Below are 15,900 nucleotides of genomic sequence, written 5' to 3'. Positions count from 1 at the left end.
TCAAAGACTACAAAAGCATACACACACACACACACACACACACCTAATGACCTAGACATTTTAATTCCTTTATATGTGCCTTTGTCAGCTTTGCTCCCAACTGGTACATAATAAGCTCCTTTATGTTGCATTTATAGTTCCTAAAACAATTGCCCAAAAGATGGACTAGATAGAGAATAAAATGCCATAGACAATTGCATTTCAGTCAACTGCAACAGATTTTATGGGAAACACTTCTGTGAGGCAAGGTTGGAAACAAAGCACCTGAGACTATATAGGCATCAATTACTATTTCTGCCTCAAAATGAATGGATCTCAACCCTTTATGATACATAAGTAGGAGAAAGAAATGCAATGTTAGAATCTTGGCTTTCCCCCCTCTCCCACACTCTTTCTTTCTCTCTCTCTCTTTCCATCTTTCGCCTTGAGTCCTACAGACTGTCTTCCTTCATATTGACAGATTTTTCTAATATCTGTGTAAAATAATTTTATCATTCTACAAATCTTTGCTTCTGAACCTTTCAGATCCACCATCAATTTGGGTGATAATTTCCAAATTTATATAAAAAGGTAGTCCTTGACTTACAACTACAGCTGAGCCCAAAATTTCTGTTGGTTGATAAGACATTTGTAAAGTTTTGCTCCATTTTATGACTTCACTTGCTACAGTTGTTAGGTGAATTACTGCAGTTGTTAAGTTCGTAACACAGTTATTAAGTGAATCAGGTCCCCCATTGACTTTGTTAGTCACAAAAAGTGATCACATGACCCCCGTACATTGCAGCTGTCATAAATATGAGTCAGTTGCCAAGCATTTAAATTTTGATCATATAACCATGAGGATGCTACAACAGTGGTAAGTGTGAAAGATGGTCATTAAGTCACTTTTTTCAGTGTCATCGTAACTTTGAACAGTCACTAAATGAATTGCTATAAATCAACATGGCATATGGAGTATAGAGAATACTTCAGCAAAAGTATTCTAATAGACTGAATACCCTTTGCACTGTTTAGCCCAAATAGTTTCAACTTAATTTTGGAAAAGTAAAAAAGGATCATGATTAAAGATGATACAAGTCAACAGAGGAAAATGTGGTAAAGGCAGCTCACCGGTAGATAATTTTCCACCAAATTACCAAAATATATTTCATAAATTAATAATGAAATAGAGTATACTCATCCACAAATTTATCATGATATTTTTTGACATAATGTTTTGGGATAAACTTGGAAGTTTAATGTTTTCATGAGTACAAGGATTTTGTATGATGATTGCTGTATATTAATCCTGTGAATTTTTAATTATTTTGGAATAGTTTGGAATATTATGTACCATATTTTTCAGACAAGAAGACGCACGGGAGTATAAGACACACCATGATTTTGAAGGTAAATTTTTTAAAAAAGTTTTTGCACTTGGCAGCCTCCCAAATCCTCTGCATGCCTCATTTATCGCAAAAGAAAAAAGAAAAAGGGGGGCATGCAGAGACTTTGAGAAGCTTGTTGAGTGCTCCCGGGGGCTGGGGGGGGGGCAAAACAGCCATCCCCAGCCCTCAGAAGCACTTTGCAAGGCTCCCAAACCCTCTGCACATCCATTTTTGCAAAGTGGGTGGGGTTTCGGTAGCCAAAAATGCTGTATTCAGTGTATAAGACACACCCAGATTTTCACTCTCTTTTTTGATACTACGAAGTCTTATATTTCGAAAAATATGGTATTTGGGGAAACAATTGAGAACCATGGCCTCAATAACCTAAGTATAGCATAAGTAAGTATAAGTATAGATATAAGTATAATCTTATTTTCCTGGATTATCCTAATGCACTCTTTCATGTACAGAGCTCAAGTTGCCTTGAGTACAAAGAAGACTTGTAAGTATGTAAGTGAAAGAAATTCTTTACATATATAACTGGTTGCTTGATGTAAAAGCAACTATTGACACAGCAACATTTATACAGGTAACTTGTACATTTCAATCAATCTTTTTTCTTTAGCTTCTGACTATATAAAGAAGTTTTTCACAAATAATGTATCCAAATAAAGAAAGCTCAATGGAGAAATTGAGGAAGGGTATTGAGACTGATTATATAGCAATTTTGAGAGTGATCGCTTCAGCCTCCATAGAAATATTCACAATGTACCAAATTTTCAAGATGAAAATACATTTGTTAATTCTTACTGTACAACTTAATAACTGGTTTTTTTTTTTCCAGAATAACATGCTTTCTGTTATGGTAGTAATTTCTCATATTTTGCTCTTCAAAAAAAAGCTGTAGGCTGTTTTGTTTTTAAATATTTCCAGTTAGAACAAAGTGATCTCATATTTTTTGTTGCATAGCAGGTTTTTACACTTCTTATTTTACCTAAAATAATTCAGTGAAGTAAATAGAGAAACTCAACCACCCATCCTGAATAAAAATGTAAGAGACTGGTGTATGTATGTATGTATGTATGTATATATGTGTGTATGTATGTATATATGTGTGTGTGTGTTTGTGTGTGTGTATACATTATATATATATATATATATATATATATATATATATATATATATATATATATATATATATATATATATAAAAAATTATTATTTGTGCTGATAAATAAATAAAGGGAGACTAGTATAGATCTATTTCAAGCTATTTAGCTCTCATCAGCTAGCCATACCCTTACTGGGATTTGAACCTGGGCTATATGGCATACTAGGCACACTAGGCAGAGATCTTAGCCATTAGGCCAAGCAGTTAGCTTCCTCCCATAATTGGGGCTTACCAGGGGTTGTAAAAATCTAATATATATATATATATTTCATCAAATTAATTATTACTAATTATTTCACTGGAATTTGATACTTTAAGCAAACTTTCATTCCAAATAGTAGTTGTAAACCCGCTGCTTCTCATATGAAAAATAATGTGATATAAATGTGCATAATTATAGGACTCATTTAAAATGATAATGAACTCTATGTAGTTCAGCTCAGTCTGAATATATGTTTTCTTCCTCCTTTGAGAGTTTTCATTGCTTAATCCCTTTTAATTTTTAATACATGAAAAAAATAGTTTTAAAACAATGCATTAGCTTGTAAGAGCAGTAGGAAAAAATCTTAAAACAATTCAAACCCAAATGTTCATATTTTAGGGGTATTACTCTGCTTTGGCCACCACTCTGATGGTGTTCTCACTGCATTTAATACAGCGGCCCCCAACCTTTTGGGCACCAGGGACCAGTTCCGTGGAGAGGGGTTTTTCTGCGGAGGAGAGGGAGAATGCTGCCTGCATCCCATGGATGGGGCTTCGCTTGTTTGCCTGGTCCAGTTTCTGACATGCCATGGTCTGGTGCCAGTCCACGGACCAGGGGTTGTGGACCCCTAACTTAATAACCTATTTAAGTAAATGTATAGTGTTAATGCATTACTTGTTCTTATTACTGTCAGAGTATTGGAAGGTACGCCATACAACCTGCTCACAGGATGTTTTTCAATTCCCAGGAAGCAAAGGGATATTTTGGAGGATGTGACTGTACTGATCTGGATGATTGTTGCTTGGTACAAAAAAAATATAGTAGGCTGTTCTGTCCCCCCTTCTCCGCTCGTTAACAGACGGCAGGCAGACAAACTTAAAAGGACTCTCTTTATCAGTTCTCAGCTCAAACTGGCTGCGAGCCCAAAAATAACATAAATAAAGTCTCAGACTAGATAACAGAATACAAAACAAAACTCTTACAAGCAATGCACTTCTCCCAAAGTCTCTACGAATCAGGGTTACAGAAGTCAAATCAATTTTCCAAGTGTACATCAAAGAAACCATGATCAAGGATCAAGGAACGTTGACTCCTGCAATTAGGGCGTGGCACTATCCGTCCTTTTATCCCCAAAACCCCACTAACGAGCCCCAGCTGCATCGTTAATCTTGCATTCCGAAAAGACTCACAGAAGACTGCTGCTGAGTCACAACAGTAGGCCATGTGCACATGCACGAGCATGGTCACCTCATGGCTGCTGCTGTGTTGCAATATTTTTGGGAGAGGGCTTATTTTAGCACATGCACTCAAAAGCCTGATGGGCTTATTATCTGGGGAGGTCTTATTTACAGGGAAACAGGGTAACAGTGGTATAGGGAGAGACAACTGACAACATTAAAATATAGACGATGGTACACCAAAAATGGAGACCAATAAATCCATTATGCACATTACACGTTTCACAAAGTTGTTTCTCTAAGAGCATGTCTAATATCCCCAAAGACAATTAAACGTGAGTAGGATATAACTCTTGGGTTCTAAAATAAGGAGTCTTTGATCACCAAAAATGGTCTCAGATGAGGCTATAGCAGCTATATTAAGAGCTGTTACCAATTTCAACTACCTATTGTGGAAAAAAGACAAAATGATGAGATAGGAAAACAAAGCAAAATAATTTTTAGCATTAAAAAAAAAAGTAATCCTTGGATCTCAGTTGTAATACCTCATGGCATGAAATCTGGGCTTCCAATTCTTGGATATTACTTGTTGATATGGGCTTCTCTTGAATCTCATGGTGGGATTTTTCTATCATTTGCTGCAGATGTTTCATCTCTTGTTCATATTGTTCATACTGTACTGCTGCCTCCTAGAGAGAAAGAATAGATAATTGAGCCTTTAAAATAAGATAACTACTTCATTAACTTAGCTTCATCATTACAATCATCACCAAAAATGAGGAGGGGGAAGTTGCAATCTTCTAATAGGATTAGCTATGGTGGCACAGTGGTTAGAATGCAGTACTGCAGGCTACTTTTGCTGACTGCCAGATGCTTGCAGTTTGATAGTTCGAGCCCCAGCAGCTCAAGGTTGACTCAGCCTTTCATCCTTCTGAGGTCAGTGAAATAAGGACCCAGATTACTGGGAGCAATATGTTGACTCTGTAAATCACTTAGAAAGGGCTGTAAAGCACTGTGAGGCAGTATATAAGTCTAAATGATATTGCTATTTATTTCTAAGTAGATATGTATTACACCACAGATAGTCCCCAACATTTGAGTCCAAAATTCCCCATGCTAAGCAAAACAGTTAAATGAGTTTGTCCCATTTTATGACCTCTCCTGCCACAGTTGTTAAGTGAATCACTGCAGTTGTTAATTTAGTAACATGGTTGTTAAGTGAATCTGGCTTCCCCACTGACTTTGCTTGTCAGAACGTTGCACATGATCACATGACCCCAGGACACTGCAACCATCATAAATACGCCAGTTGCCAAGTGTTTGAATTTTGAACACATGATCACAGGGACGCTCCAACGGTCATGTGTAAACAGTCGTAGCTCACTTTTTTCAGTGATGGTATAACTTTGAATGGTCACTAAACAAATGATTGTAAGTCAAGGATTACCTATATACCGTATTGAATAAATGTGACCAAAAGTAGACTCCTTGCAAGATTTTCTCACTTTAGTTTCGTCTCAAATCACTGTACATTTTCCCCTCTGTTTATGGTTCTTAGTTTAGCTCCTTTCAACGTTCACATAATGATAAAACATGTTAATGAAAAATCTATGTCTGGTTCATCCATTATCATCATTCACAGGAGTCTAACAACGTACATTTTCCTGCTTTCAAACACACTCATAACAACTTGGATGGCACCAATTCATACTTTTCACATATGTTTTAGCTCTTTCGTTCATCATTAAACCTACAACTTTCCTTCTGTAAATTCTTCCAATGGAAAGTGTACCACACTCATGTATTAGTTTGAGTCTTATTTTAACATATACTTGCCTGCATTATATTGCACTGCTGGATAGCTGTGTGCTGTAGATGACTGGCATCCTCCTGCAGCCTAAGAGCTGCATGACATATTGGTAGAGTAGTGAGAACTTCTTCAGGGATCCGTAAAGCACTCTGACAAACTTGGACTGCATGAACCTTTGGCTTCAATGATTCCATTTCCAAAAGCAAATGCTAGAAACATTGAGCATACATAAGCAACGCTACTATGTGTGTTTTGCAAAAATGATTATAAAGTTAATTTAATTATTAATTCTAGACCTGAAATGCTCAAAATGAGTTTTATGTTTTAAAACAATAATGAATGGGATAATAGTCCTAAGAAACGTGGCAATCCCAAAGATTCAAAGCAGATGGAAGTTAGGCTTCAATAAATGTATCTGTTTGGTTAGTGGTTTCAGTTTAACATGAGACTAAAAGTTGAAGTACAAGTAGTCCTCATTTAGTGACTGCTTCATAAAGTAACAGGACAGTAATAAAACAATAACTAATACCCACATTTACAATCTTTGCAGGTAGGCAAAGCAAAAAAAAAAAGCTGAAGTAAAATCATGATGCTTCGTGTAGTTACGATTTCACTTAATGAAATAAGTAACAACTCGGTCCCAATTGTGCTGACTAAATGAGGATTCCCTGTATTCTGAAATACATACAGTATGTAGTACCCTACAAAACCACTCTGAACTAACATAAACCTAGAACTTCATTTCTGAATATAACAAATACCACAAAAGCCAATGCTGAAGTTAACATTTCTTTCTCTTAGCTCTTCCAGCACCCAAATCGACAAATAGTTGGGTTAACTCTACTGTTCAATATCAGGATGACTCTTATTATTAGCATTCATCCTAGAAATTGAAGGAAGGTAACTAGTCTCAAAGTAACCCAGGAATTAATACTTCACAACTGTGCTTCTGCAAGTAGTATCTCAATGATACGATCAGTCTACCTGTCGGTGAGAAAGTTGTTCTTTCAGACTCAAACGGCCAATTTCTGGAGATGTCAGAGTGGCTTGAGCTTGCTCTAAAGCTGTACGAAGAGCTTTCACTTCTGTTTCAAATTTCTTCATATCCTATAAATATAAAATGTGGAGCAGAAAATATGAGTTTCAAGCAAAACCAGAAAACATGATCCCAGCATCTTAATGTTTTATGACTGATATATAAACATCTACAAGCCTTGCTTGGGGAGCCCAGAGGTGTGCATAGCCATGGGAATGGAGAGCACCCTAAATGTCTTTCTTTCATCTTTCAATTAACTTTGAAGAATGTTTCTAATCAACTTTTGCCCCTTTTAAAATTTTAACTTTTATGTCCTAATTTTATGTTTTAATATTTTATTGTACACCACCCAGAGTCTCTTACAGAAGGAGATGGGTATTCCAAAATGTGATAAGTAAATAAAAAATAAAAAATTTAAAAAAAAATTACAATAGAAGAATACATTTAAAAAAATAAAAATGAATAGCCACATCTAAATGAACTAGATTAGCATTTTGTTTTCCTAATACAGTTCCCACAGATGATGTACTATAAAGTGCTTTCCACATACTTTGGCTGCATCCTGAATATTTTGTAGCCGTTGTTTGATAGCCTGTTGTAAATCCTCAGTCTGTCTACGAAGATCTGACACTTGCTGAAACATCTCTTCAGTGAAATACACACTTGCCAAGTATTCTGTTTTTTCATTCATAGTTTCAAGATCCCTGGGAAGTTCACCAGCCTCTTCAAACATGGTCTAAATTGTATAAAATAAATGATGTTTAACTTTTCCAGCTGCAACTGAACTAAATTTTAGGCTCAACATTATTGCAATTATTCCTTTTTTAAATCATAGGATATTTTTAAAAAGCAGCTATAACTTTGCTGAAATATCAATTGTATTTTGGAAATACATTTGCAATTTCTGCTAATATAGAAGCTTTAGAGAAATTAGATTGCATAATCTCTTTGTTTATTACATCTTATTACATCTGGAAACAGTTATCTAGAATTACTCCATTATCTGAAAAGATGCTAAGACAAAATGTATAGGCCTGAACTCCAGGAAGATTCATCTAAGTAAATTAGAAACTTGGAATTTCCAGTGCATGAAAAGCCTGATCTCGACAAAGCTTCTTAGTAGCTTTTCATTAATCTTTTAAAATACTCAATATTCCTATTAAACTACTGTAAATAGATTACTTGCAGTCCGTGATCAAGGATGTATGATATACCTTACTTTCCTTACTAGGCCAATCATTTCCTAGAAGACTCCCAATCACCCAGTATTCAGGGAAAAAATATTAAGAATGGCTTGAACATATGCTTTGAGAGATGTCTATCCTTATATGTTTTATTGAAATACACTGGTTAGATTTTAGAAACAATTTCCATAGGGCAAGGTTGCGCTGCCTCAGACAAATTTGCTGTGCAACGCCCGGGTTCCCCTGAACTCACAACTCCTGCTCAAACAGCAGGTGGCAATTGTAGCTAACTGGGCCTTTGTACAGCTTTGTATTGTGTACCAGTTGTACCCGTTCATAGATTGGAAGGCTCTTCTCATGGTCACATACCCTAGTCATCTCCTGATTACACTACTATAATGCTCTACATGAAGTTGCCCTTGAAAATTAACTGGAAACCTCAGCTAATGCAAAATGCAGTGGAGTGGGCAGTTATGGGTCCAGAATAGCACATATTATACCTCTGCTCTGCAAGTGCATTGGTTGTCAGTTTGCTTGTCTAATTCAAGATGTTGGTTCTGACCTTTAAAACCTTTCTGGCATATGGCTGGGATATTTGAGAGATTGTGTCTCATCAATTATATCGGCTATTCTTATTGCAGTAGGGATATTCTTGGTGGGGTGGGGGTGGATCTATGAGGTGAGCCTTTTCTACCAAGGTGTCTGCCTCGTGAAACATCTCCTCCCTTCAAAGTAAGGTTGAACCTATTCCTGTTGATTTCCTTCAAAATCTGGTTATGGCATCAGCCTGAGGGCTCCAGGAAACCTGTGTGTGTGTGTGTTTGTGTGTGTGTGTGAGTGTGTGTGTGTGTGTGTGTGAACACACTCAAATCCACATATACAGTAAATATACTGTATGTGGGTGTGTTAGATATATTTTACAGGGGTATTTTGCATTCTGCAAAATGCAAGACACTTTGTCATGAGATGGGTTGCCATGTAAATTTTTTAAATTTATTTGAATAAATAAATACATTAGACATTAAAAATCAGCCTTAATGCTTTGTAATTCACAAAAGCCAAATCATTTTACATATCCATAAGTTAGCTCAGAAACTTCAGTGATGGATGGTGCCAAACAAAAGAAATCTCACTTGCATTAAGAGATACAGTAAAAATACTAGAGTTTGGGATTGGAAACTTCAGTTTATAGCTGTTTTGATGCAGCAATTCTCTTGTTTTTTGCTATTAATAAAAAAAAGTCTGTGGGCTATTATTACCTGATGAGACATAAATTGATTGCGAAGTATAGTAGCAGAATTCCACATTATGTTTCCATGTAATAAAATCTTGGCTTTTTCAATCCATTTTAGTATGAATTCTAGCATTTCATTATATTCATCTAAATGGGAAACAGCCTGCAAAAAAAATCAATACATTTGAAGAATAAATGTACACATGACTTAGATCTGCCTTAGTATAATAGTATAGTGATTACCAACTCAATTCTTTAAATTCTTTAATATTTACATTTCTCAAGTAAAGTACCATATTATTCTACTAAACAACTTACATTAATGCATTGAATATACATGTGTGAATGCTAGATATAACGGTGGTTGAAAAGAAGAAAGTGTGGATAATGGGTATGCCAATATCAGGGGATGGTAGAATAGAAGTCAAAGAATTGGAGAAGATCACAAAATATCAAGATCTGAAAATCGAAGTTGAAAGTTTGTGGCATGAACTGGATATGGTGGTTTTAGTGATGCTGAGTGCCATATCAAAATAACCAGGGTGACAAATCTGTGCATTTTCATTCATCAATTACAAAAAGCCATACTGCTTGGATCCAAACATATACTATGCAGATACATAATGATATACTAGGTTCATGGGAAGAGGTTGAGCATACGAATGCCAACACCAACTAAAGAACTGGAAGCTGTGTTTTCACATTGCTGTGTATATTATTATTATGTGGTTAATCTTTGGTAAGATTCACAGCCTTTGGGGCCGGTTGGTAGCCTAACAGCTCGAGTCCTAATCAAAGACCTAGGAAGGTAATGTCAGAGGATATAAGTTGTTCCAAGTAGGGTGGTTTTTTGTAGAGTCAGAATGTTCAAGTCAGGTAAATTTAGAATTTTCAAATAGCAAGGTAGCCCTTTAGGTATTGCTCCAAGGGCTCCAATTACAATTGGGACAATACATGATTTCTTTTTCCACAGTCGCTCAACCTCAATTTGCAAGTTCTGGTATTTTGTGATTTTTTTCTTGCTGTTTATCTTCAATTCGTGCATCAACAGGTATTGCAATGTCAATGAATCATACTTTTTTCTTTTCAATTATTGTTATGTCAGGTGTGTTGTAGGCCAAGTGCCTGCCAGTCTGGATTCTGAAGTCCCACAAGATTTTGCCTTTCTCATTCTCAACCTGATGGTCCCAGTGGTTTTTGCTGTACTCAAATCCAAACTTTTGGCAGAATTTCCAGTGAATGATCTTAGCAACGTGGTCATGGCGTTGTAGGTAGTCAGTTTATGAAATTTTGCTGCACTCACTGATCAAGTGGTCAATTGTCTCATCTTTCTCATTACAGAGGCGACATTTGCTGTTGGTAAGTAACATGTTGAATTTTTGCCTTCATGTAGTTTGTAGCTAAGGCTTGTTCTTGAGCTGCCAAAATAAAGCCTTCTGTTTCTTTTTTCAGTGTTCCTGATCTTAACCAGTTCCAAATTAGCTTTTGGTCAGCTTTGTCTTCAATACTTTTCAAGTATTGGCTATGCATAGCTTTGTTTTTCCAATTTTCAGCTCACTTCTCAATTACTTCTTTCTTATATTCAGCTTTTGACTTAGTTGTCTTTAAAAGGCCTCCTTTATTTATTTCTTTAATCATTGGTTCTTCACTTTTCTGGATGTAATTATTCAAGCTGTGTTTTTCTTCTTCCACCTGTTTTACTTGTTGGAATCCTCGACCACCCTCTGCTCTTGGTAGATATAATCAGTCAACATCACTTTTAGGGTGCAAAACATGATTCATTGTCATAAGCTTCCTTGTTTTTCTGTCCAAATTGTCCAACTCCATCTGGGTCCAGTTAATTATTCCTGCAGAGTATTGAATCACAGGTATAGCCCAGGTATTTATGGCTTTTATGATGTTTCCTCCATTCAATTTGGACTTAAATATCTTGTGACTTCGTTGAATGTACTTGGATTTAGGATTTAGGATTTTAGGATTTTATTAATATTTGTAGGCCGCCCTTTTCCCTGAGGGGACTCAGGGCGGCTCACATAAAATCGGGGAGGGGGAATACAAACATTAAGATAAGACATATAATAAAATAGTAAACAACATACATTCATCATTCGGGAGGGGAACTATCCTTGTCCCCAGGCCTGGCGGGCGAGCCAGTTCTTAAGGGCTGTGCGGAAGGCCTGGACGGTGGAGAGGGTGCGAATCTCTACGGGGAGCTCGTTCCAAAGGGTCGGGGCTACTACTGAGAAGGCCCTCCTCCTTGTAGTTGCCAGCCGGCACTGGCTGGCTGATGGAATACGGAGGAGGCCTAATCTATGTGATCTTATTGGTCGCAGGGATGTAATTGGCAGAAGGCGGTCTCTCAAGTATCCAGATCCACTGCCATGTAGGGCTTTATGGGTGACTAATAGCACCTTGAAGCGCATCCGGAGATCGACAGGTAGCCAGCGCAGCTCGCGGAGGATAGGTGTTATGCGGGTGAACCGAGGTGCACCCACAATCACTCGCGCGGCCGCATTCTGTACTAGCTGAAGTCGCCGGATGCTCTTCAAGGGCAGCCCCATGTAGAGCACATTGCAGTATTCCAGCCTAGAGGTCACAAGGGCCCGGGTGACTGTTGTGAGAGCCTCCCGATTCAGGTAGGGTCGCAACTGGCGCACCAGGCGAACCTGGGCGAATGCCCCCCTGGTCACAGCCATTAAATGATGGTCAAACGATAGCTGTGAGTCCAGGAGGACTCCCAAGTTGCGAACCCTCTCTGAGGGGTATAGAATTTGACCCCCCAGCCTGAGTGATGGAATATTGGTCGAATCTCTGGGAGGGAAACACAACAGCCACTCGGTCTTTTCTGGGTTGAGCACGAGCTTGTTAACCCTCATCCAGTCCATAACAGCTTCAAGGCCACGGTTCATCACGTCCGCCGCTTCATTGAGTTGGCACGGGGCGGACAGATACAATTGAGTATCGTCCGCATATTGATGGTATCTAATCCCGTGCCTGCGAATGATCTCACCCAGCGGTTTCATGTAGATGTTGAATAGTAGGGGGGATAAGACCGAGCCCTGAGGCACCCCATATGAAGTTAATTCCTTGACTTTATTATGCATTAAGTCAGAGGCCTCTAAAATCCTCAAGTACTTGTAGCCTTCTTCTGGTTTTACTGCCTTTATCATTTATTCATTCTCAAGTTCTATTCCATCATCTTCTATGACCTTGCCTGCTTTAGTTGCCATTGTTGCACATTTGTCAATTCGAAACTGCATATCAATGTCTTGGCTAAATTCTTTTGTGCTTTCAATTAATAAATTCAGTTAAGCTTTTGTATTATTATTATTATTATTATTATTATTATTATTATTATTATTATTATTATTATTATTATTATTATTATTATTATTATTACACAATTGTATCACAGCGGCCAGTTGTTTCGCCGGATTTGGCATTGGTTACTAGTCGAGCCCCACCCAGGGGCCTAGGACGTCGTAACGTATTTTCGTAATATGCGTGCAGATCCAAGCAGTGCGGCTTTTTGCATTTGACTGATGGTGATTTTGTCAATTTTTAACTGTTTTAAATGTAATTCCAGTGCTTTTGGAATAGCACCCAGTGTGCCAATTACCACTGGAATTACCACTGCTGGTTTGTGCCATAGTCGTTGAATTTCGATTTTTAAATCCTGGTATTTCGTGATTTTTTCATGTTCCTTCTCGGCGACCCTGCTATCACCTGGTATTGCGATGTCTATGATTGTGACCTTATTTTTCTCAACCAGTGTGATGTCTGGTGTATTATGCGCCAGTATTTTGTCGGTTTGTATACGGAAATCCCACAAGATCTTGACCATCTGATTTTCGGTGACTTTTTCAGGCTGATGTTCCCACCAGTTTTTTGCTGTTTTGATATTATAATTTTTGCACAAATTCCAATGGATCATTTGTGCTACTGAATTGTGCCGCAATTTATAATCAGTCTGCGCGATTTTTTTACAGCAGCTGAGTATGTGATCAACAGTTTCATCAGCTTCTTTGCAAAGTCTGCATTTGGCATCATCAGAGGATTTTTCGATTTTGGCCTTAATGGCATTTGTGCGGATAGCTTGTTCTTGCGCAGCCAGGATTAGTGACTCTGTTTCTTTCTTTAATGTACCTGTTGTTAACCATAACCAAGTTTGTTCACTGTCCACTTTATCTTTTATTTTTTCCAGAAATTGGCCATGCAGTGCTTTGTTCTGCCAACTCTCCATTCTTGATTTTATCACATCTTTTCTGTATTCTTGTTTCGTCTGTTGGGCCTTCAGTAGATTTTTGTTCTTTACTTCGATTAATAGATGTTCTTGATTTTCTTTTAAATAATCAGCCAGTGCATGTTTTTCTTCTTCAACTGTTTGCTTCACTTGTAATAATCCTCTGCCACCTGATTTTCGGGGCAGATACAGTCTATCAGTATCACCACGTGGATGTAAACTGTAGTGCATTGTCATTAGTTTCCTGGTTTTTCGGTCCAAAAGGTCCAAATCAGCTTGTGTCCAGTTAACTATACCAGCTGTGTATCTTATAACTGGTATTGCCCAGGTATTTATGGCCTTGATTGTATTTCCACCATTCAATTTAGATTTTAAAATTTTCCTAACTCTGTTGGTGTACTCTCGCCTGACAATAGTTTTTACTTCTCCATGCTTGATGTTATCCAACTGCAGAATGCCTAAGTATTTGTAGGCTTCATTTTCTTTGCATTTAATTAATTGGCCATTGGGCATTTCAATTCCCTCACATGCAGTGATTTTTTTTTTAATTTTAATTATTTAATTTAATTATTATTATTATTATTATTATTATTATTATTATTATTATTATTATTATTATTATTATTATTATTATTATTATTATTATTATACAATTGTATCACAGCGGCCAGTTGTTTTGCCAGATTTGGCATTGGTTAGTAGTCAGGCCCCACCCAGGGACCTAGGACATCATAACGTATTTTTGTAATATGCGTGCAGATCCAAGCAGTGCAGCTTTCTGCATTTGACTGATGGTGATTTTGTCAATTTCTAACTGTTTTAAATGTAATTCCAGTGCTTTTGGAATAGCACTCAGTGTGCTGATTACCACTGGAATTACCACTGCTGGTTTGTGCCATAATCGTTGAATTTCGATTTTTAAATCCTGGAATTTCGTGATTTTTTCATGTTCCTTCTCGTCGACCCTGCTATTACCTGGTATTGTGATGTCTATGATTGTAACCTTATTTTTCTCAACCAGTGTGATGTCTGGTGTATTATGCTATTATTATTGTTGTTGTTGTTGTTGTTGTTGTTATTATTATTATTATTATTATTATTATTATTATTATTTCTGGTCCCTGGTATTTGTAATGCATTTTTGAATGTTCAGTTGGCTGAGTTTCATGTTTAATGAATAAAGTATATGATAATTTCTGGTAACTCAGATGTATTGGTCACATATTTGCTTTAATTAAGAACTGACTTCTCTTTAAAAAAAGAAGAAAGAAATAAAAGAATTAGGAAACTGAATTTTGTAAAAACAGCATAGGGGATCATTTACGGAATTTGAGTCTTACACAAAAACTTTGCTCTACTAAAAGAACATACAGTGAATGATAAAACTTCAGAACATATCGGTCCAATATGATGCCATACCTGATTTAGCTTGGATGCCCTGTATTCCGCTTCCCTAATTATTTGTTGATGGAATTCTGTCAGTTTATTAATTTTGCCAGTCAGCTGTTTACCTAGCTGAGGATTTTGCTCTGCAAAGCTTTGGACAGCTGCCTCAAGTTCCAGAAGTTTAATGTTACAGCTGTCTAGTTCTTCATCCAGGTTCTGTATTAAAAGAGAATATTTTATTCACAAGAAACTGGTGAAAAAATGTTTTTTATTCAGAATAATTCCATCACATTCTTAAGAAAGGAAAATTAAATTTTAAACAAAATATTTGACCTTTTGATCTCTTTTAGCTTGTGTTATATTATTTGTCTTCTCTTTCAATTTCAGTTGAATTAAATCAAGCTCTTTGGCTACGTCTTGAATTTTGTGGTTAAATTCTTGGTTTAATGTTTTGTGCTGCTGAGCTTCTTTTACTTTGGCTTCAATCTGCCAAGTGAAAAAAATCAAATTAAAAAAAGGAAGGCAACAAATTTTACAGTGCATATATCAAAGAAAATGTGATGATGTTTCTTAAATTGGAAAAATTACATTACTGGAACATATTGATAGAGTCACAAACATTTATAATACAATAATGAATATCATAAATAATAATGTATTAATATTCAATTGAGGACAGAACTTTTCCTTCTGGGACAGTATAAATGGGAAAAGGCCATGGAAGTTTATTGTAAGATATGAATACTGCAACAAAATTACTATATGCTATTACATATACAGTACTATTTATTACTACGCATTGTGGACCTTATCTATCAAATAATTTTGGCTGGTAGGATCCAGGAGAAGAGCCCTTTCTGCTATGGCTCCTGCCTGTTGAAACATTGTGCCCCTGAGATAAGATCCAACCTTTTGGCCTTCCAAAAGGACCTCAAGACCTTGCTCTGCCAACTGACCTGGATCCCCAGTGAAGATACATCATTCTGGAGATGGATTCAGAGATTAAAACATCACCTCCTCCCCTGATGCCTCTTGCTCTTTTTCTTACCATCTTGTTAATTTTTAAATAATTTAATGTTATTATGTATT

General features: G+C 36.8%; 1 protein-coding gene across 3 annotated transcripts in view; it reads right to left on the bottom strand.

Annotated features, from left to right (window-relative positions):
- SYNE1 (spectrin repeat containing nuclear envelope protein 1) overlaps nt 1-15,900 on the bottom strand; it is a 373,011-nt gene that overhangs the window by 135,542 nt on the left and 221,569 nt on the right. For all 3 annotated transcript variants that reach the window (XM_087718281.1, XM_087718279.1, XM_087718280.1), the window contains exons 83-89: nt 15,145-15,297; nt 14,845-15,027; nt 9,208-9,345; nt 7,315-7,500; nt 6,713-6,835; nt 5,755-5,937; nt 4,464-4,607 (exon numbers count right to left, since the gene is read on the bottom strand). In XM_087718281.1, coding sequence (XP_087574407.1) covers nt 4,464-4,607; nt 5,755-5,937; nt 6,713-6,835; nt 7,315-7,500; nt 9,208-9,345; nt 14,845-15,027; nt 15,145-15,297 — 1,110 coding nt within the window. The remainder of the gene's footprint in view (nt 1-4,463; nt 4,608-5,754; nt 5,938-6,712; nt 6,836-7,314; nt 7,501-9,207; nt 9,346-14,844; nt 15,028-15,144; nt 15,298-15,900) is intronic.

This window comes from Thamnophis sirtalis, unplaced genomic scaffold (genome assembly GCF_051295495.1).
Source record: "Thamnophis sirtalis isolate CommonGarterSnake01/CBP01778 unplaced genomic scaffold, rThaSir2_p1.2 scaffold_6, whole genome shotgun sequence".
Classification (NCBI taxonomy): Eukaryota; Metazoa; Chordata; class Lepidosauria; order Squamata; family Natricidae; genus Thamnophis; species Thamnophis sirtalis.
Note: the sequence above shows the minus strand (reverse complement) of the source record. Positions and strands in the feature narration are given on the sequence as shown.